At 42.0% G+C, this 23,096-nt stretch overlaps 1 protein-coding gene and 1 long non-coding RNA gene across 2 annotated transcripts; one reads left to right on the forward strand and one right to left on the reverse strand.

Annotated features, from left to right (window-relative positions):
- Positions 1-600: 600 nt before the first annotated feature.
- Positions 601-5,282, forward strand: LOC106574317 (uncharacterized). The gene is made up of 3 exons (XR_006759796.2): positions 601-711; positions 4,561-4,675; positions 5,081-5,282. It is a non-coding gene; the product is annotated as an uncharacterized LOC106574317 (long non-coding RNA).
- An 11,333-nt stretch (positions 5,283-16,615) lies between these two features.
- On the reverse strand, positions 16,616-23,002 carry LOC106574316 (T-cell-specific surface glycoprotein CD28). The gene is made up of 4 exons (XM_014150154.3): positions 22,654-23,002; positions 20,549-20,905; positions 20,088-20,227; positions 16,616-18,267 (listed from the first exon to the last, which is right to left on the reverse strand). Exons 1-4 carry the CDS (start codon positions 22,736-22,738, stop codon positions 18,145-18,147), a joined length of 705 nt encoding a protein of 234 aa, XP_014005629.1. The 5' UTR covers positions 22,739-23,002; the 3' UTR covers positions 16,616-18,144.
- Between the last annotated feature and the right edge of the window lie 94 nt (positions 23,003-23,096).

Consider the following 23,096-nt stretch of genomic DNA (forward strand, 5'->3'; position numbering starts at 1 on the left):
ACTCCAATGGTGGAACAAGCTCCCTCACGACGCCAGGACAGTGGAGTCAATCACCACCTTCCGGAGACACCTGAAACCCCACCTCTTTAAGGAATACCTAGGATAGGATAAAGTAATCCTTCTAACCCCCCCCCCCCCCTTAAAAGATTTAGATGCACTATTGTAAAGTGGTTGTTCCACTGGATATCATAAGGTGAATGCACCAATTTGTAAGTCGCTCTGGATAAGAGCGTCTGCTAAATGACTTAAATGTAAATGTAAATGTATCTCACTTATTCAATTACTTACAGATCAATAGTTACCGCAAGAAACAGAGGAAGCAAGGCTACATTTTGAAGGAACCTACAGTAATATCTGTGCTTCCTGCTATATAGCACTTTTGCAGTGTGCACAGCTACAGCTGTATTTGTAAATGGAGATGGGTTGTCAATCAATATTCAAAGTAGCCACATAACAGTCGCATAATACAAATGACCACCATATCCCGCTGAATGCAACCTAACTCTATATGTTTCTCTTGACCTGACTGGTTTCTTCCTGGCCATAGGTTCCTGGAGGGCGTGACCCATGTGGTGGTGTCCTATCTGCCCAAGATGGCTGCCTGCGAGCTGCTGAAGGTGGTCTACTGCCTGAGTCTGCTGGGCCACTTCCCCGCCACCCCACTGGAACAGCTGCTGCAGCAGGAGACACTGGAGGAGATCAGTGCCAGAGGTCAGGCACTGTCAGCCTAAATTAAGATACTCATATCTGATTAGATTTTCAAATAATTAGATTTAGAAAAAAATACTTATACATCATTATTAAACATTATTATACATCTATTATACATTATTATAATACAGATATTCTGAATTCGAAATCGAACTGTGAAATGGGTGTAAGCAATATGGCAATATTTCTACCCAGCCAATAAGAAGGCAAGAGGATACGATTACCATCTTACTTAAACCTATCCAACCAGCTGACCCCTTGTCCTCCATGTCCGTATAGGTGGGGGGGCTGCAGAAGGGGATGGGAAAAAAGCTGCAGATAGTGGACCTGTGTCTCAGGCTCTAGGCTCTCCAGACCCTAATGACCTGTCCATTAACCCAGGGCTATCTATGACCCTGCAGAGCATCGCCCAGGAAGGGCTGCTACAGGAGGGTGTGATGGTCGAAGACCTATACTTCATAGGTAAATAGGACCTCACTGTTAGCTTGGTCCCAATGTTTCCTCAACATTTTTTAGGCACTGAGCAAATTTCAGGTCTGCTGAGCGCAAACTTGAACATTGTGAAAATTCTGTGCAACCAATGGCGCGCGTTTACTGTGACCACAGGCTGTACCCGCTTTAAGTTAGTTTTTAACAGTGGTCAAGTAGACTACTATTTGATCATAATATAGGTCTACCAGAGTTGCCTACCATCAAAATCAAAAACTATGGAGAAAAATGCATCCCAAAATGTTTTAATATAGAAATAGCTGTTCTATCATTCAGCCTACAGTAGCATCCAATGTGTGGTGTTCAATGTAGGCCTACATTCCATGAGACCTTTGGGGAAAAAACATGCAGGGCTTGACATTGACCTGTTTATTCACTTGTCCTTCAGACAAGGAGGTGACTGAATGTTGTTGTTTGATGCAAGAAACCACTTTTCAAAATAAAATGCATTATTATTCCCATACCATTATTACAGAGAATCTGACAAATTATGCTGCCCTTTGCCTGTTGGCTACAACACTGCCCCTTTAAGACAAAAAAAAGCTCTTTACCTCGTTTTTCAAAGATGGCTAGAAATGCACACATTTTGTGCTCTTGTAGGACACAACCACTCCCCCATTGTTGACTAGTGTTAGGTTCTAATTTTTCAGAGTAAATAACTCACGGACATGAGAGAAGCTTAACCAAGTGTAATTCTTCCCGAAGGGTCGACACAGCTGTATTCAGACAAAGACATGTTCCCACCACTACAAGTATATATACTCCACTTTAGGCACCCCTCCTTCTCTCCAATCCTTACATCTTATGGTTTGACAGGAAGAGGGTAATAGGATAATAAACCATAATTTCTCCCTTCAGGGGATCTGACCTGACCTCAACCCCTCCTTCGCCTAATCCACAGATGTCCATCCGCTTCCCCTATAGCAATCCTGTGACCTCCCGTCCACCCAACACATTCCAAAGCCATCTGTCTTTTTACAGAGAACCATTAACCTCTGGCATAAAAACCAGTCTCCTTTATATACTATGCTTATGCGTAAATGTTTAAAGTTTACACCGAATCCAACACTAGAAATGAGCTATAACTGGGCTAATAACTCACTAACTAGCAAAGAATATGAACAAATGTGCACAGGTGGCTACATGCAACTTTCGCTTTGATCTCAAAACAAGCTCATCTACTCGCTAACGCTCATGCTGTAAACACAGTCCAGTTCAAAGTGAATGGCACGGATCCGTATATGACAATGGCTATCTGCATATAGGCCTACTGCAGCTCTGATTGGTTTTGTCGCACCGGTTTGTGTAGAGTACGGGTCGTGACTGTCAATGAAATATAATCCTACTCCAATGTGCTTTGCCTACAAGAAAATCTCTTGCACAGTTAGTTTTGCATACTAAGTCTTGCATACCCCCCCCCTTGTTTATTTTTACACTGCAGCTACTCACGGATTATTATCTATGAATAGTCACTTTACCCCAACCTACATGTACAAATTACCTCAACTAAACTGTACACCTGCACATTGACTCGGTACCCCTGTATATAGCCTCGTTATTGTGTTACATTTATACAAATGTTTTACTTTAGTCTATTTAGTAAATATTTTCTTTAAATCTATTTCTTGAACTGCGTTTTTGGTTAAGGGCTTGTAAGTAAGCATTTCACAGTAATGCTTACTTACTTACTTGTTGTATTTGGCACATGTGACAAATAACATTTGATTTGATTTGAAAATATTGTGTTCTGGGAGGACAGATCCAAAATTCATACAACCACTGCACATACATTTTTGTTAAGGCAATGAGACTGATACAACAGATCAGACCATTTAGCTTTACATTTTGATAAAGTTTTATTTCTTCATAATATAAGCTCAACAATGCACACATGGCTGTCGGCTACGTGCGAATGTTCCAAAATGCAATTAGCGGGAAAATACCATTCTCAAAAGCGTGTGACAGAAATTAAGAAAAGGGAGATCTAAAGATGCATCAACTAGCATGTGTTACTCATATGACTAAGATTATGCCTTTAGCTGCTGGACAGTATAATAACATTGATTTGAAAACCAATAGAATGTGAGAATAATGCTGGTTTCAATGACATATTAAGTATTTAGGCTATAAAATAATTCCCTCTTTCTATGGTCGTATTTTAGCAAGGCTTCTTTGAAACAAGGTAAGACATGCTTCATAAAATGACATAAAATGTCTCGGTTTTATACAATGAAGTTTATGGTTAAAAAGTTTCAAAACCTCCGCTCAGATGCAAGGTGGGTGATGTGTGGTGCGCAACAGGCACTATCCTTCACTCTCACCGGTCTTGTGACCATTTGATCTGAACGAACCGTGCCTCGAGTAATTCGTCATAATGAAGCTTTAGACGTTAATGTTAATTATCCTTTGTTAGGCCTATATTTGTAAAACATAACTGGCGTTTAGCCTATATTTATATAAGTATCATTAAAGTTTGGCTACATTTTCTGGCGCCTTCCTCATGTCAGCATTGGTTTGGACATGAGGCTGTAGCCACTATGCATGTCACCTACACATTGACATGTAGGCTTTTATTTATATATATGATCAATAGATTTGAAAAGTACAATGTTGGCCTCTGATCCAATTCTGATCGGAGTAATTGTTTGATGTTGTGATTTTTGTGTGATATTTTTTTCCCTTGTCCATTCGGACAATTGAAATCTATATTCTTGGTCTTTGAAAAAATATTTATTTGTTTATTTTTTTTACTTGTCCCTGATGAGGACAAGCATTAATGTCGAGCCCTGTGAAGTGTCATATGGACAGGGTTGTTTTGCACTTTGGGACTATTCCATTGGTCCCAAAATATTAAGTGTGATTTTTTGGGGGGGGACTATTGTTCGTTTGTCTTTATGCACCAAACAAACATTTACATTTACGTTTTAGTCATTTAGCAGACGCTCTTATCCAGAGCGACTTACAGTAGTGAATGCATACATTTCATAATTAATTTTTTTTTCCCGTACTGGTCCGTCGTGGGAATCGAACCCACAACCCTGGCGTTGCAAACACCATGCTCTACCAAGTGAGCCACACGGGACAAAACACTATTCAAGTTTTAGGTTGAGTGCGATGGTACCTGCTTTCTTCACTATTTCATTGATATCATGGCTCTAGGAAAGCTCAGTCAATTGAGCTAAAGTATTTGAAAGAAAACAAATACCATCTGTTAGATTTACAGGAATATATGATTCAGTTAATCTGAATTAGATCTGAGGGTGTAGTCGCTCCCATTCAAACTCATTCAATCACTGTTTCAGTCACATTGTTATCCAAATTAGGATCAAACTATTCTTGTATTCTCTCCCCCTGATGTAGATTTGCAGTATTCTGCGTACCCCCGATCTCTTTCTGTTATGGTAGCTCCCGTCCCCATGGCAACCTGGCTATCAAGATGCGTCATTTGGCGATCCTAGGATACACCCCAGTCGTGGTGAGTCTTGCACCCCAATGTTGTAGCCTAGGCTCTTGTTTTAAGCTCTCGCTAATGTGATTGTGTCTTAACTGTCTCTTGTTTGTCTTTTATTAATAATTAACAAAAAAATGTCCCTCAGATGATAAAGATTGACTTGATATGGTCTTCTGATTAAAACTCTTCCATTTCTTTTCTGAAAATGTGCCATCCTATTTTGATAAGGTGAAATGTGAGCCATGTTTAGCATTCTTATTTATGAGTCTTAACTTTGTGCATTTGAGAGATATTGTAATACACTAAAATAATGTTGCAGAGCCCATCTTGAACCTGACTCGACTTCAAGGCCCCCTACTAGGTACCCCCACTTTTACCCATCCCTCGTTTCTAAATACATTATTTCCCGTCCATCCTCTCCATTGCTAGTTGTCGGAGCACGAGCTGCACAATCTATCCGAGGAGGAGAGAACAGAGCTCCTCAGAACACGGATCTTTCCAGAACAGGAAAGACCTGCTAAAGTCGATCAAATGACAGACTGACGGACATGGAGAGAGGGGGGACATGGCTCATTCAGTCAAGAGAACCTCGGCCTGGTTCTGTGGTCAGTCTGGTCACGATCCGGTCCTGTTTCGGTCCTGTCATTCGTTGCACAGGAACTGCTGGTATACTGAATTGACTACATGAAGACTGTTGTCGAAAATATCTCTGTGTGAGTGTCTGGACTATACAGTTAACTGCATAATGTCTCACTATTTAACTAGAAAGTAAATGGGAACCAACTCCCATTGCTCCTCATATTTGTGAGGGAATCTGTGTTGGAGCGTAAATGTTCCAGTTTAAGTAAGTTAAATCCTGTTGAAGTAACTTTAAAGTTAAGTAACATAACTTTAAACATCTTAATACCTTGCATGGGTTATTCCTAAATAGTCTAAATTCATATCCTCGCCTCCTCTCCTTCATCTGCACTGATCTGAAGGAACTGACCAGCCTAATCAGTGCAGATGAAGGAAAGGAGATGAGGAGAAGAAGCTACTCTAGACTATTGAGACAGAGAGCCATGTTTCTACTGGGTTTGTGTGTCTCGTTTAGAATACGTTGTCACTTGAGATGAATCTGTGGCCTTGCCAAAAGTGAGGCCCAATCCTAAATGGACCCCTAGACCTTACACCCTGTGGAGATTGGATATGATTTGATGGGTTTAAGGAATAACGTGAAACTTCAACCTAGCCTACCAGAGGGCCAGTTGGAATTAATTACCAAATTGCTTCCACCCGTTAAATCCTCCTAGATCTCCTCAAGTGGATAGGATGAGGGTCTAGGGGTTGATTTGGGATTGGGTCTGACATTGTTCAGATTGATGCCATTGAAATGTGTTGAGTCGAGGTGGTTATGCGAACTGATGTTATAATAAAAAATGGCTTATAATCATGACTGTCACTTAAGCTGAAAATAGAATGTCATCCACTATATACAGTACCAGTCAAAAGTTTGGACACCTACTCATTCCAAGCTTTTTCTTTATTTTTAAAATGTTCTACAATGTAGAATAATAGTGAATACATCAAAACTATGAATTAATACATATGGAATCATGTAGTAACCAAAAAAGTGTTAAACAAATCAAAATATATTTTATATTTGAGATTCTTCAAAGTAGCCACCCTTTGCCTTGATGACAGCTTTGCACACTGGCATTCTCTCAACCAGCTTCATGAGGAATGCTTTTCCAACAGTCTTGAAGGAATTCCCACATATGCTGAGTACTTGTTGGCTGCTTTTCCTTCACTCTGCGGTCCAACTCATCCCAAGTCATCTCAATTGGGTTGAGGTCGGATGATTGTGGAGGCCAGGTCATCTGACGCAGCACTCCGTCACTCTCCTTGGTCAAATAGCCCTTACACAGCCTGGAGGTGTGTTTTGGGTCATTGTCCTGTTGAAAAACAAATGATAGTACTACTAAGCGCAAACCAGATGGGATGGCGTATCGCTGCAGAATGCTATGGTAGCCGTGCTGGTTAAGTGTGCCTTGAATTCTAAATAAATCACCAGCAAAGCACCCCAAACCATCACAACTCCTCCATGCTTCATGGTGGGAACCACGCATGCGGAGATGATCCGTTCACTTACTCTGCGTCTCACAAAGACACGGCAGTTGGAACCAAAAATCTCAAATTTGGACTCATCAGACCAAAGGACAGCTTTCCACCAGTCTAATGTCCATTGCTCGAGTTTCTCGGCCCAAGCAAGTCTCTTCTTCTTATTGGTGTCCTTTAGTAGTGTTTTTTTTGCAGCAATTCAACCACGAAGGCCTGATTCATGCAGTCTCCTCTGAACAGTTGATGTTGAGATGTGTCTCTTACTTTGAACTCTGTAAAGCATTTATTTGGGCTGCAATCTTAGGTGCAGTTAACTCTAGTGAACTTATCCTCTGCAGCAGAGGTAACTATGGGTCTTCCTTTCCTGTGGCGGTCCTCATGAGAGGCAGTTTCATCATAGCGCTTGATGGTTTTTGCAACTGCACTTGAAGAAACTTTCAAAGTTCTTGACATTTTCTGAATTGACTGACGTTCATGTCTTAAAGTAATGATAGACTGTCGTTTCTCTTTGCTTATTTGAGCTGTTTTTGCCATAATATGGACTTGGTATTTTAACAAATAGGGCTATCTTCTGTATACCACCCCTACCTTGTCACAACAACTGATTGGCTCAAATTCCACAAAATAACTTTTAGGAAGACACACCTGTTCATTGAAATGCATTCCAGGTGACTACCACATGAAGCTGGTTGAGAGAATGCCAAGAGAGTGCACAGCTGTCAAGGCAAAGGGTGGCTACTTTGAAGAATCTCAAATACAAAATATTTTTTTATTTGATTACTACATGATTCCATATGTGTTACTTCATAGTTTTGATGTCTTCTATTATTGTACAATGTAGAAAATAATAAAAATAAAGAAAACCCTTTGAATGAGTAGGTGTGTCCAAACTTTTGACAGGTACTGTGTATAAATACATACAGTGTATTCAGACCCCTTAACTTTTTCCACATTTTGTTCCGTTATTCTAAAATTCATTTTAGGTCTAATTCTCATTTCTGGAAAAAGCTTAAAATAAAAGTTAAAATCCAGGTCATGTGACATGATTATCAAAAACAGGGCACTAGTCATATAGAATATGTTGGCTCTTGAGAACAATACTGATGTAATGAATTGGTGGCCTTGCCAAGAGTGAAACTGTTCAAATTATTGCCATGTCATTTAGTAGAGTTGGATACTGATGTGATAACTAAGTGGCCTATATTCATGCCTGTAACTAAAATAAAATGTAATAGAAACAGGAATCCCTTAAAATCTGTTTTTAAAATGCATTTAATTTATTGGAGACACTGTCAAAGCTTTTCACAATGTTTGTCACATATCTGGTTACTATTTTCCATTATTTATTCATCTGCCATTGTGCATATGTAAACTTGCTGACAAAAATGTATGAGATGTATAGAATCCGTCCCAAATCGTACCCTATTCCCTACAGTGCATTCGGAAAGTATTCAGACCCCTTGACTTTTTCCACATTTTTTATGTTACAGCCTTATTCTAAAATGGATTAAATGAAACATTTTCTTCTTCAACCTACACACAATACCCCATGAAGACAAAGAGAAAACAGTTTTTTCGAAATTAGAGCTCAGAGACAGGATTGTGTCGGCACAGATCTGGGGAAGGGTACCAAAAAATGCATGCAGCATTAAAGGTCCCCAAGAACACAGTGGCCTCCATTCTTAAATGGAAGAAGTTTGGAACCACCAAGCTTCCTAGAGCTGGCCACCCGGCCAAACTGAGCAATCAGGGGAGAAGGGCCTTGGTCAGGGAGGTGAACAAGAAACCGATGGTTACTCTGTACTCTGAGAGAGCTCCAGAGTTCCTCTGTGGAGATGGGAGAACCTTCCAGAAGTACAACCATCTCTGCAGCACTTCACCAGTCAGACCTTTATGGTAGAGTGGCCAAGTGGAAGCCTCACCTCAGTAAAAGGCACATGACAGTCCACTCTGAGTTTGCCAAAAGGCAGCTAAAGAACTCTGACCATGAGAAACAAGTGTCTCTGGTCTGATGAAACCAAGATTGACCTCTTGGCCTGAATGCCAAGCGTCACCTCTGGAGGAAACCTGGCACCATCCCTACAGTGAAGTGTGGTGGCAGCATCATGCTGTGGGGATGTTTTTCAGCGGCAGGGACTGGGAGACTAGACAGGTCAAGGGAAAGATGAATGGAGCAAAGTACTGAGATATCCTTAATAACAACCTACTTCAGAGTGCTCAGGACCTCAGACTGGGGTGAAGCTTCACCTTCCAACAGGACAACGACCCTAAGCACACAGCCAAGACAATGCAGGAGTGGCTCTGAATGTCCATGAGTGGCCCAGCCAGAGCCCGGACTTGAACCTGATCGAACATCTCTGGAGAGACCTGAAAATAGCTGTGCAACAACGCTCCCTATCCAATCTGACAGAGCTTGAGAGGATCAGCAGCGAAGAATGGGAGAAACTCCCCAATACAGGTGTGCCAAGCTTGTAGCGTCATATCCAACAAAACTCGAGGCTGTAATCGCTGCCAAAGGTGCTTCAATAAAGTACTGAGTAAAGGGTCTGAATACTTATGTGAAAATACTGATGAAAATGGCACTGACGGAGAGGGCTGCTGTGCTTATAGCTCTTAGGAAACTTTGCAGTATTTTGTTTTTTATGTGTTATTTCTTACATTATTAGAATTTATTTTGTGTACAGCCGGGAAGAACTACTGGATATCAGATCGCCGATAACTCACCAGCCCTACCAGCATTACAGCTTTCCCGAATCGGATCCTTTGTTCGTACCCCCAGGGCAATTGAACTGATTCCAGAGGCCGATCCAAAACACCGCCAGCGGAGGAGATGTACTCGGAGTGGTCTTCTAGTCCGACTTCCAAGTATATTACTTGCTGAAGTTCAGTCTCTGGACTGTGGGCTGTCCTTCTCTGTGGCCGATGTAAGACATTTAAGCGTTTTAATGGGAATTTGTGCTTTTCTTATAACTAATTTCCTTCTTCTATTCATGTGCTATTCTAATAACCAATTTATGTGTTCACACAAGTGGTTGACTGAACAAATCCTCCTCTTATCAGTACCTGCAATTTGGCGCTGACAGAGATGGCCGCCTTGCTTCGCGTTCTCAGGAAACTATGCAGTATTTAGTTTTTTTTATGTATTATTTCTTACATTGTTACCCCAGGAAATCTTACGTTTTATTACATACAGCCGGGAGGAACTATTGGATATAAGAGCAACGTCAACTTACCAGGAATAGGACTTTCCCGAAGCGGATCCTCTGTTTGGTCTACCACCCAGCACAATGGATCGGAACCCAGCCGGCGACCCAAAACAACGGCGCCGCAGAAGGGGCAGAAGAAGCGATCATCTGGTCAGGCTCTGTAGACGGGCACATCGCACACCGCTCCCTAGTTTACTACTGGAAGTATTTGATCCCCTGCTGATTTTGTATGTTTCCCACTGATAAAGAAAGGATCAGTCTATAATTTTAATGGTAGGTTTATTTGAACAGTGAGAGACAGAATAACAACAAAAATATCCAGAAAACCGCATGTCAAAAATGTTATAAATTGATCTGCATTTTAATGAGGGAAATAAGTATTTGACCCCCTCTCAATCAGAAAGATTTCTGGCTCCCATGGGTCTTTTATACAGGTAACGAGCTGAGATTAGGAGCACACTCTTAAAGGGAGTGCTCCTAACCGCAGCTTGTTACCTGTAAAAAAGACACATGTCCACAGAAGCAATCAATCAATCAGATTCCAAACTCTCCACCATGGCCTAGACCAAAGAGCTCTCCAAGGATGTCAGGGACAAGATTGTAGACCTACACAAGGCTGGAATGGGCTACAAGACCATCGCCAAGCAGCTTGGTGAGAAGGTGACAACATTTTGTGCGATTATTCGCAAATGGAAGAAAGACAAAAGAACTGTCAATATCCCTCGGCCTGGGGCTCCATGCAAGATCTCACCTCGTGGGGTTGCAATGATCATGAGAACGGTGAGGAATCAGCCCAGAACTACACGGGAGGATCTTGTCAATGATCTCAAGGCAGCTGGGACCTTTGTCACCAAGAAAACAATTGGTAACACACTACGCCGTGAAGGACTGAAATCCTGCAGCGCCCGCAAGGTCCCCCTGCTCAAGAATACATATACATGCCCGTCTGAAGTTTGCCAATGAACATCTGAATGATTCAGAGGACAACTGGTGAAAGTGTTGTGGTCAGATGAGACCAAAATGGAGCTCTTTGGCATCAACTCAACTCGCCGTGTTTGGAGGAGGAGGAATGCTGCCTATGACCCCAAGAACACCATCTCCACCGTCAAACATGGAGGTGGAAACATTATGCTTTGGGGGTGTTTTTCTGCTGAGACAGGACAACTTCACCGCATCATTTGACGGGGCCATGTACTGTCAAATCTTGGGTGAGAACCTCCTTCCCTCAGCCAGGGCATTGAAAATGGGTTGTGGGTGGGTATTCCAGCATGACATTGACCCAAAACACACGGCCAAGGCAACAAAGGAGTAGCTCAAGAAGAAGCACATTAAGGTCCTGGAGTGGCCTAGCCAGTCTCCAGACCTTAATCCCATAGAAAATCTGTGGAGGGAGCTGAAGGTTCGAGTTGCCAAACGTCAGCCTCGAAACCTTAATGACTTGGAGAAGATCTGCAAAGAGGAGTGGGACAAAATCCCTCCTGAGATGTGTGCAAACCTGGTGGCCAACTACAAGAAACGTCTGACCTCTGTGATTGCCAACAAGGGTTTTGCCACCAAGTACTAAGTCATGTTTTGCAGAGGGGTCAAATACTTATTTCCCTCATTAAAATGCAAATCATTTTATAACATTTTTGACATGCGTTTTTCTGGATTTTTTTGTTGTTATTCTGTCTCTCACTGTTTATATAAACCTACCATTAAAATTATAGACTGATCATTTCTTTGTAAGTAGGCAAACGTACAAAATCAGCAGGGGATCAAATACTTTTTTCCCCCACTGCATATTCCCCCCCAAGCAGACACATCGATGGCCCTGAATGAACTTCATTGGACTCTATGTAAACTAGAAACCACATATCCTGAGGCTGCATTCATTGTAGTTGAGGATTTTAACAAGGCTAATCTGAAATCAAGACTCCCTAAATTTTATCAGCATATCGAATGTGCTACCCGGGCGGAAAAAATCCTGGGCCATTGTTACTCTAACTTCCGCGACGCATACAAAGCCCTGCCCCGCCCTCCTTTCGGAAAATCTGACCACGACTCCATTTTGTTGCTCCCAGCCTGTAAACAGAAACTAAAACAGGAAATGCCCGTGCTCAGGTCTGTTCAACGCTGGTCCGACCAATCTGATTCCACGCTTCAAGATTGCTTCGATCACGTGGACTGGGATATGTTCCGCATAGCGTCGGATAATAACATTGATGAATACGCTGATTCGGTGAGCGAATTTATTAGCAAGTGCATCGGTGATGTTGTACCCACAGCAACTATTATAACCTTCCCCAACCAGAAACCGTGGATTGATTGCAGCATTCGTGCAAAACTGAAAGCGCGAACCACTGCTTTTAATCAGGGCAAGGCGATCGGAAACATGACGGAATACAAATAGTGTAACTATTCCCTCCACAAGGCAATCAAACAAGCTAAGCGTCAGTATAGAGACAAAGTAGAGTCGCAATTCAACGGCTCAGACACGAGAGGTATGTGGTAGGGTCTACAGTCAATCACGGACTACAAAAAGAAATCCAGCCCCGTCGCGGACCACGATGTCCTGCTCCCAGACAAACTAAACAACTTCTTTGCCTGCTTTGAGGACAATACAGTGCCAACGACACGGCCCGCTACCAAAACCTGCGGGCTCTCCTTCACTGCAGCCAACGTGAGTAAAGCATTTAAACATGTTAACCCTCGCAAGGCTGCCGGGCCAGACAATCGAGAGCATCCTGTCAGGCTGTATCACCTCCTGGTACGGCAACTGCTCCGCCCACAACCGTAAGGTTCTCCAGAGGGTAGTGAGGTCTGCACAACGCATCACCGGGGGCAAACTACCTGCTCTCCAGGACACCTACACCACCCGATGTCACAGGAAGGCCAAAAAGATCATCAAGGACAACAACCACCCGAGCCACTGCCTGTTCACCCCGCTATCATCCAGAAGGCGAGGTCAGTACAGGTGCATCGAAGCTGGGATCGAGAGACTGAAAAACAGCTTCTATCTCAAGGCCATCAGACTGTTAAACAGCCATCACTAACATTCAGTGGCTGCTACCAACATACTGACTCAATCTCTAGCCACTTTAATAATAAAAAAATGGATGTAATAAATGTATCACTAGTCACTTTAAACTATGCCACTTTATATAATGTTTACATAACCTACACTACTCATCTCATATGTATATACTGTACTCTATACCATCTACTGCATCTTGCCTATGCCGTTCGGCCATCGCTCATCCATATATATTTTTATGTACATATTCTTATTCATTCCTTTACACTTGTGTGTATAAGGTAGTTGTTGTGAAATTGTTAGATTACTTGTTAGATATTACTGCATGGTCGGAACTAGAAGCACAAGCATTTCGCTACACTCGCATTAACATCTGCTAACCATGTGTATGTGACAAATAAAATTTGATTTGATTTGGCAGTACACCCAGACCTTGTTTTGAGAACAAACAAAAGATATCTCAGTTTCAAAGTCTCAGCTTAGAGAGGAGAAGCCTCGTGAGGTGTTGGTCTGTCACATGTTATGAAACAGTATTGGTCGGTCACATGAATGAAACAAAATGGTAATGATTAATTAATTATGCTAAATCATGCAAATATAACTTGTCTGTGTATAGCCATATATAAGACAGCTGCTGGGTCTGCCGAAGAAGAGCTCCTGGTTAACATGTGTACTGTAGTATGGTGCATTGAGTTGGTTGGAACCTCTTCAGCGCGCTGACAATAAACAAGGATTCATTTAAGATTGACTTCGCGTGTCCCTGTGTAAGAATTTCCACAACAGCGTGTTAACCCTTGCAAGGCTGCCGGCCCAGACGGCATCCCTAGCTGCGTCCTCAGAGCATGCTCAGACAAGCTGTCTGGAGTGTTTACGGACTTATTACATCTATCCCAGTCTACTGTCCCCACATGCTTCAAGATGTCCACCATTGTCCCTGTACCCAAGAAAGCAAAGGTAACTGAACAAAATGACTATTGCCCCCTAGCACTCACTTCTGTCATCATGAAGTGCTTTGAGAGGCTAGTTAAGGATCATATCACCTCTACCTTACCTGTCACCCTAGACCCACTTCAATTTGCTTACCGCCCCAATAGATCCACAAGCGATGCAATTGCCATTGCACTGCACACTGCCCTATCCCTTCTGGACAAGAGGAATATTTATGTAAGAATGCTGTTCATTGACTATAGCTTAGCATTCAACACCATAGTACCCTTCAAGCTCATCATTAAGCTTGATGCCCTGGGTCTGAACCCCGCCCTGTGCAACTGGGTCCTGGACTTTCTGACGGGCCACCCCCAGGTGGTGAAGGTAGAGTTGTGGAATTATTGTAATCAAAAGGAGAGACTTTGTTTTTAAAAAATCTATCAAACTTTATTATTTAATTACTGCAGTAATGGAGCTGGTCGGTAATCATCCCTGGAGGTGATCACTGAGAACTCAATGAGCTGGTTTGAGCCACAGCATTTTATAGCAAAGTCCATCCTCCTTCAGTCTACATGACAAACAACAGATGTATGGAATGAGTCACATCAGCAGATAGTATCTCATTGTGTAGAGACCAGGGTCTGGCCCTGGAGTCATCTATCCCTGGTACCTTATAGAACAAAAACATTAACTCATGCTCTGGAATGCGGTATCACCCAAAGACATCGTAAATCTTCTAGAGGCCCATCCTCAGTAGAACACACACAGATGAGGGTTCTAACAACCCCTTATTCTGTTGCATAAAACCGCCATTTGATGCAATAACAGCATTATAACATAATCTTGTAATTTCCACCATTGTGGGTGGCAGGTAGTGTCGTGGTTAGAGCGTTGGACTAGTAACCGAAAAGTTGCAAGATTGAATCCCCGAGCTGGCAAGGTAAAAATCTGTTGTTCTGCCCCTGAACAAGGCAGTTAACCCACTGTTCCTAGGCCATCATTCTTAACTGACTTGCCTAGTTAAATAAAGGGAAAAAAATAAAATTGTAGGGGAAAAAAACTCTTCTTTGCTGATACTCAACACTGGGGTCTCACAAGGATGTGTGCTCAGCCGCCTCCTGTACTCCCTGTTCACCCATGACTGCGTGGCCACGCACATCTCCAACTCAATCATCAAGTTGCAGACAACACAACAGTAGTAGGCCTGATTACCAACAATGGCGAGACAGACTACAGGGAGGAGGTGAGGCCCTGGGAGTGTGGTGTCAGGAAAACAACCTCTCACCCAACGTCAACAAAACAAAGGAGCTGATTGTGGACTTCAGGAAACAGCAGAGGGACCACCCCCTATCCACATCAACAGAACCGCAGTGGTGAAGGTGGAAAGCTTCAAGTTCCTTGTCGTACACATAACTGAAAAATCTGAAATGGTCCATCTACACAGACAGCAACAGCGCTTCTTCAACCTCAGGAGGCTGAATAAATTTGTCTTGGCACCTTAAACCCTCACAAACCTTTACAGATGCACAATTGAGAGCATCCTGTCGGACTGTATCACCGCCTGGTACGGCAACTGCACTACCCGCAACCGCAGGGCTCTCCAGAGGGGGGTGCGGTCTGCACAACGCATCCCCGGGCACCCCGCTATCATCCAGAAGGCGAGGTCAGTACAAGCTGGGACCGAGAGACTGAAAAACAGCATCTATCTCAAGGCCATCAGGCAGTTAAATAGTGTTAAATAGCCACCACTAACACATTAGAGGCTGCTGCCCTATATACATAGACATGGAATCACTGGCCACTTTAATAATGTTTACATATTTTGCATTACTCATATATGTATATACTGTATTCTATCCTATTCTACTGTATCTTAGTCTTTGCCGTTCTGACATTACTCGCCCAAATATTTAAATATTCTTAATTCCTTTACTTTAGATTTGTGTGTATTGTTGTGAAATTGTTAGATATTACTGTTAGATATTACTGCACTGTTAGAGCTAGAAACACAAGCATTTTGCTACACCCGCAATAACATCTGCTAAACACGTGTATGTGACAAATAAAATTTGATTTGATCTGATTTTCAGTTTTGATTTTTAATACATTTGCAAAAATGTCTAAAAACTTGTTTTTGCCTTGTCATTATAGGGTATTGTATGTAGATTGATGAGGAGGAAAAAACCCAATTTAATATATAATATAAAAATAGTGCACTATAAAGAGAAAAGGGTGCCATTTGGTATGTAGCTACTGTTTCATTGTGACAAACAGCCCTCTCTCTGTAATTGATTATGGTGACTTGTTTATGCATGCAACCTCCTCCGTCTCACAGAGACTGGACTGTTTATCATGCATCCTTGCGCTTTATTACAAATGCCAAGTCCCTCACCCACCATTGCACATTGTACCAAATGGTAGGTTGGACCTCACTTTATATGCGCAGAAAGATACATTTGCATGTGTTCATCTACAAAGCCCTTTTGGGAAACTCCCTCTTTACCTCTGTAGTCTGGGCTCCTTCACTACCAGCAGTTACCATACCCGGTCTGATAGGTGGTTGCTACTTAAAGTCCCCAGGACATTCACAGTATTAGTTAGGCAAGACTGCCTTCTCTTCTTGTGCACCAGACGCATGGAATTGTCTACAATCCATGTTTCATCTAGATATGTTAGTGCCACTGAATGAATTTAAAATATTGATGGGAGACTCTGTTACAGAGGAGTGTAAATGCTTTTATTAGGCTGGATCATGTTGTTGTATTGTATTGTTGTATGTTTTAATTATGTAATGTATTGATTGTTGCTGCCTTCTTTGCCAAGTCTCCATTGAGAAAGAGACTCTGGGTCTCAATGGGCTTTAACCTGGTTAAATAAAGGTTAAATAAAACATGTAATAGTCTGTTGGTTTAATGCATTTGCCCTATCTACATAGAAACTGCAAGGTGTGCAACATCAAGGTGCAGTCCCTCTTATGCATACTCTAGTGCAAAATGGCACAAAACACACGCTTCAAGGAAACAGTAGACAGGAAATTATGCTAGGTGTGTTTTTTTGTTTGTGTCATTACAGCAGTTTTTTTTGTATTTTAACGTTTCCTCGTGGCTGAGTTACTTAAGTTAACCCTCAAAGGATGAGTTGTATGTTGTTCTATAAAAATCTGTAAACAATGGTTAAAACTAAAATATTGCAATACACTGAAACAGTTGAGAGAGGCCTGTAGCTGGGGAATGCTCAATTTGAATCACCAGCTTGATTAAATAAAGGTTAAATAAAAAATAAAATAGTCTGCTGGTTTAATGCGTTTGCCCTATCTACATAGAAACTGCAAGGTGTGCAACATCAAGATGCAGTCCATCTTATGCATACTCTAGTGCACAATGGTACAAAACACAAGCCTCCAAGTAGACAGGAAATGATACTATGGGTGTGTTTTTTAGTTTTTGTCATTACAGCAGTTTTTTTGTATTTTACCGTTTCCTCGTGGCTGAGTTAAGTTAACCCTCAAAGGATGAGTTGTAAGTTGTTCTATAAAAATCTGTAAACAATGGTTAAAACTAAAATATTACAATACACTGAAACAGTTGAGAGAGGCCTGTAGCTGGGGAATGCTCAATTTGAACCACCAGCTTGATTAGATTTAAAAAAGAATAATACTTAAGTACAGTAACAAAGTATTAGTCCATTAAAAGGACAAGCAGGGATTTGTCATTCAGTGTGCCAGTTTCAATGTAAGGCAGTCCCTTATTTTGATACATATACTGTACATGACAATCAGTGGCTCTCAGAGAGAGTGTGTGAAAATGTGGTTCAGTCCCCTCATATTCGGAAACCACTGTTTCCTGTGAGACCCATTCACCACAGAGCTAGGGTCTTCCTCTTCACTACACGCCCACTACAAATCAAAGAGGATATCCCTGTGACTGTATGCTTAACCAAATGATGTGTGTTGGCGTGTGTGTTCGTTCTCTACAGTATGCATGGGGATATTTTCTTATATAGTATGCTGCCCACAACTTCAAGACTCCATTCTCAATAGTTTCCCAGAAGATCATATTACATCAGACTATAATTATTTGATTCACATTTCTAAGATGACTAAGATACACCACATCATTTGAAGGGCAAGCTTTCGTATTTACATAAAGAACTTTGTCTGTTTCTCCAGTCAGCTCTCAAAGGCCAATAAAGGCTCAACTCTCGTGTTGCTTTTGTCTGAGAATGACTGATCTGAGGATGACTGATCAGTATCGTCCCATTCTGATTGGATGCTGGACCCCCTGCTTCTTCCTGGGCCCCCTGAGTGGAGCTTTGGGTTTGATGTTCATGTAGTCGCTCTGGGAACACTTCACTCTCCTCAGTCTGAGCTGAAGATGAAATTCACAGAAAGAGGTGGAGAGTGAGTAGGGTGAGCTCTGTATATGTATGCAGTGGTAGTTGCATAAAACTGTCTCCATGTATCACTTGTGTTTTCAATACATACAGTACCAGTCAAAAGTTTGGACACACCTACTCATTCAAGGGTTTTTCTTTATTTTCTACATTGTACAATAATAGTGAAGACATCAAAACTATGAAGTAACACCTATGGAATCATGTATTAACCAAAAAAGTGTTAAATAAATCTAAATATATTTTATATTGGAGATTCTTCAAAGTAGCTACCCTTTGCCATGATGACAGCTTTGCACACTCTTGGCATTCTCTCAACCAGCTTCATGCGGTAGTCACCTGGAATGCATTTCAATTAACAGGTGTGCCTTGTTAAAAGTTAATTTGTGAAATGTCTTAATGCATGTGAGCCAATCAGTTGTGTTGTGACAAGGTAGGGGTGGTATACAAAAGATAGCCCTATTTGGTAAAAGACCAAGTCCATATTATGGCAAGAACAGCTCAAATAAGCAAAGAGAAATGACAGTCCATCATTACTTTAAGACATGAAGGTCAGTCAATTCAGAAAATGTCAAGAACTTTGAAAGTTTCTTCAAGTGCAGTCGCAAAAACCATCAAGCGCTATAATGAAACTGGCTCTCATGAGGACCGCCACAGGAAAGGAAGACCAAGAGTTACCTCTGCTGCAGAGGATAAGTTCATTAGAGTTAACTACATCTCAGATTGCAGTCCAAATTAATGCTTCACAGAGTTCAAGTAATAGACACATCTCAACATCATCTGTTCAGAGGAGACAGCGTGAATCAGGCCTTCATGGTTGAATTGCTGCAAAGAAACCACTACTAAAGGACACCAATAAGAAGAAGAGATTTGCTCGGGCCAAGAAACATGAGCAATGGACATTAAACCGGTGGAAATCTGTCCTTTGGTCTGATGAGTGCAAATTTGAGAATTTTGGTTCCAACCGCCGTGTCTGTGAAAGGTAGAGTAGGTGAACGGATGGTCTCTGCATGTGTGGTTCCCACCGTGAAGCATGGAGGAGGAGGTGTGATGGTGTGGGGGTGCTTTTCTCGTGACACTTTCAGTGATTTATTTAGAATTCAAGGCACACTTAATCCGCATGGCTACCACAGCATTCTGCAGCGATATGCCATCCCATCTGGTTTGCGCTTAGTGGGACTATTCACAGGACAATGACCCAAAACACACCTCCGGGCGATGTAAGGGTTATTTGACCAAGAACGAGAGTGATGGAGTGCTGCATCAGATGACCTGGCCTCCACAATCACCTGACCTCAACCCAATTGAGATGGTTTGGGATGAGTTGGACTGCAAGGTGAAGGAAAAGCAGCCAGCAAAGGCTCAGCATATGTGGGAACTCCTTCAAGACTGTTGGAAAAGCCTTCCAGGTGAAGCTGGCTGAGAGAATGCCAAGACTGTGCAAAGCTGTCATCAAGGCAAAGGGTGGCTACTTTAAAGAATCTCAAATATAAAATATATTTATATTTGTTTAAGACTTTTTTTGGTTACTACATGATTCCATATGTGTTATTTCATCTTTTTGATGTTTTCACTGTTATTCTACAATGCAGAAAATATTTTTAAAAAGGTGTAGGTGAGTAGGTGTGTCCAAACTTTTGACTGGTACTGTATTCCATATTACATTCTTGGACTAAATAGTTCATTATGCATTGCATTTATGCCAAGGCTTGAGAGATTACTTCAGGAGGCAGCACCTCATGGATGTAAGACAAGTTACCATCTCTCTGAGTAAAGGAAGCGAGATATCACTTACCCAGATGACAAAGGCGATGACAGTGACAGCCAGGCCATAGAGGATGGTGACCCAGAACCCCAGCACCCATGCCCAAACAGGGACACCATCCACTCTAGACTCTACACATCCCACAGTCTTTCCTGCCTGGCACTGGTATGCTGACCAACCAATCAGAGAGAGAGAGAGATGTGAGTTTTAAACTTCAAAGGATTGTTTTACAGATCCAGATTAAGTATACTCCTGGGGTACTTGAGTTTTTACAAGTAACATCATTAAGGGACCATAGCTTTCACCTGGATTTATCTGATCAGTCTTTGTCATGGAAAGAGCAGGTGTTCCTAATGTTTTGTACACTCAGTGTATATTCCTTTAAATCAAGATATAGCATTTTGAACTACTGTGCGTGCATGCATGCCTGCGCGCATGCGTGTGAATTTGTGTGTGCTTGCATAGATTAGTTCCTTTTGAAGTAAACATACCTTCAACCAGGACCACAGTCTGAGTCTCGTCTTGTACTTTCTCAATGGGAGGTGGGTACATGGGTTGCCCCTCACAGGTATAGACCCCAGCGCGCTCCGTGGTCATTCCAGAGAGGACAAAACTGACCGTATGGTCCTGTTCGTTCACCCTCAGCCCCAGACCCTCCCCAACAGGACTCACTGTCTCTGTGGAGTTGTGGTTGTGAGCACTGTCGTGAGTGTGGTTGCCAACCTCGACCAAGCCCAAGTAAAGGTGGAATCTCATCTCCTCCTGGTCCTTGCCTGTCAGGTTGGGGCAGCTGACCGATGCAGTGCCGTTGACAGACACACGGACCACATGGAACGTTCTGAGCTTGTCTGGTGAGGGAAGGTCAAAAGTCAAACAGAGGCCGTCAGTTGTGTGCGTTATATTAGGGGGAAGTAGACAAGGGCTCTGTTTTAATACTTCCCTTCGTCTTTCCTTGAAGAAATCACTGATCTGACACAGCAAGATTTGGTGAGTGCAATGGGGTGTAAACCTAGCCAGTCTGTTTCTGCTCTCTTGCCAAGTCCTTATAGAATTGTCATGCCTAACAGATTACTGTGAGACCAGACTTTTTAGCTTGACAATGACAGCATTTGAGTCACTGTCAACAGATCTGGGGCCAGGCTAGTAGAAACCTACTCTGCTTACCAGTCTTTTTAGCTAACGTTCCACTCCTTGCCACTCCTGTCATTTGCCAAATTGCTTGTCTCTTTGATCTTGAACACACACACATACACAGCTATGTATTTCTATACTTGTAAGGACTAACAATGGATTCCCATTCAAAATCCTATTTTCCCTAACCCTAACCTTAACCCTAACCTTAACCCCTAACTCCTAACCCTAACCCCAATTCTAAACCTAACCTTAATTCTAACCCTAATCCTGAACCTAACCCCTAAAATAACTTTTTTACTTGTTAAACATTGTCAGAATTTTAGCGGACTTCTGAGGACTTTTGGAACTCACAAGTATAGTAAAACGTGTCCACACACACACACACACACACACACACACACACACACACACACACACACACACACACACACACACACACACACACACACACACACACACACACACACACACACACACACACACACACACACAGGAAATGGCTTCTGAGGCTTACCTAATCTTTTTATACTCTCAAGTTTGGATTATTCATATGCATAATTTCACAGTATTTTAACCCACACATTGAACATTCTCCAAAACAACTGATGTGGCCTGAGATTTCAAAAAGTGGTGGAGAGAGGCAATCCCGTAACTGTGTGGAATAGAAAATGTGAGTCATTTAGTTGAATCCTTGTCACCCCCACCCCTGCCATTTCATTTCTGCAAGTCCTATCAAAATGAGGAAACAGCAACTTCAGTGCATTACATACACCTGCTTATTCTATTCATAATGTAGCTGTAGTCTAGATGTAAAAGGATATCCACATCTGTAACTGGGGTTTAACTGCAGTCATTTGAGTAATGCGTTGGAGGAATTCAAACCACTGCAATTAGCATCCACATCTAATAAAACCATGCAACTCTGCAAGCATTACAATCTTGAATGATCTGCAACCCTTTGATTGGGCAACCTTTTGCTTTTGTTCTAGTTGTCAGAATGTTCTGGTAGTGCTATGGATCCTGCCTGATGTGACATTTGTTAATACTGAGAATATAGATGAACGTTAATGACAAAGTCCAATGGGTGAAACATTCAGATAGAAATGTAATAATTAGAACTGAAACGATTCCCTATTCTATCTGACAGACATTTATATCTATTCTACATAATACATTTGTATATGAACATTTTATAACGTTGCACCATCCTGAACTGGCCCAGAGCTTTTTATTTATTAATTTTTGGCCCATATCGATCCCCCCAGCTTTTTATTTTGTTGTTACATGTACATTCTACACACATTTTACATACATGGCACTTTTTTCACAGTAGTTACATAGCAAGAATAAAGTATTTGTTACACATTACATCTGAATAGACAGTACTTAGTATACATAATACATCGTATTTTCAGCCATAACTATTATAGAATGTGAGCTTTTATGCAGGCCCAGATCTTACCTTTACAGTTGTGGGAGCTTATCATGTTGGCAGCACTGGAGAGGCAGAGGGAGAGAAGGATCGTGGGTTTCCAGTAAACGTTCATCTTGAAAGTTCTCAGTTTTGTCGTGAAATTGAAGCTCCCCTAGTATCCCTTCACAGTGCACAACAATCGGGGTAAATGCGACGATACACTGTATGCCAAGCAGACCGAGACAGTGACTGCTCTGCTCTACCTAGACATCACTCAACACATGCGTACATCTCATAACATCCTTCCCCGTCACTTCACCGTGCCCAACGATCTGGCCCTCGTCGACTGTAAGCAACTCTCTCTGCTGCACATCTGACTGACTGCACAGACTTGAGTAAAAAAACATCCGCACTCTGTGCCAGTGCACTCTGAACTTCACAAGGAGTATCCGCCTTCTAACGGTGTCTAACCTTTGATGCCCTTTGAATTT

Source organism: Salmo salar, chromosome 16, assembly GCF_965601325.2.
Source record: "Salmo salar chromosome 16, fSalSal1, whole genome shotgun sequence".
Lineage (NCBI taxonomy): Eukaryota > Metazoa > Chordata > Actinopteri > Salmoniformes > Salmonidae > Salmo > Salmo salar.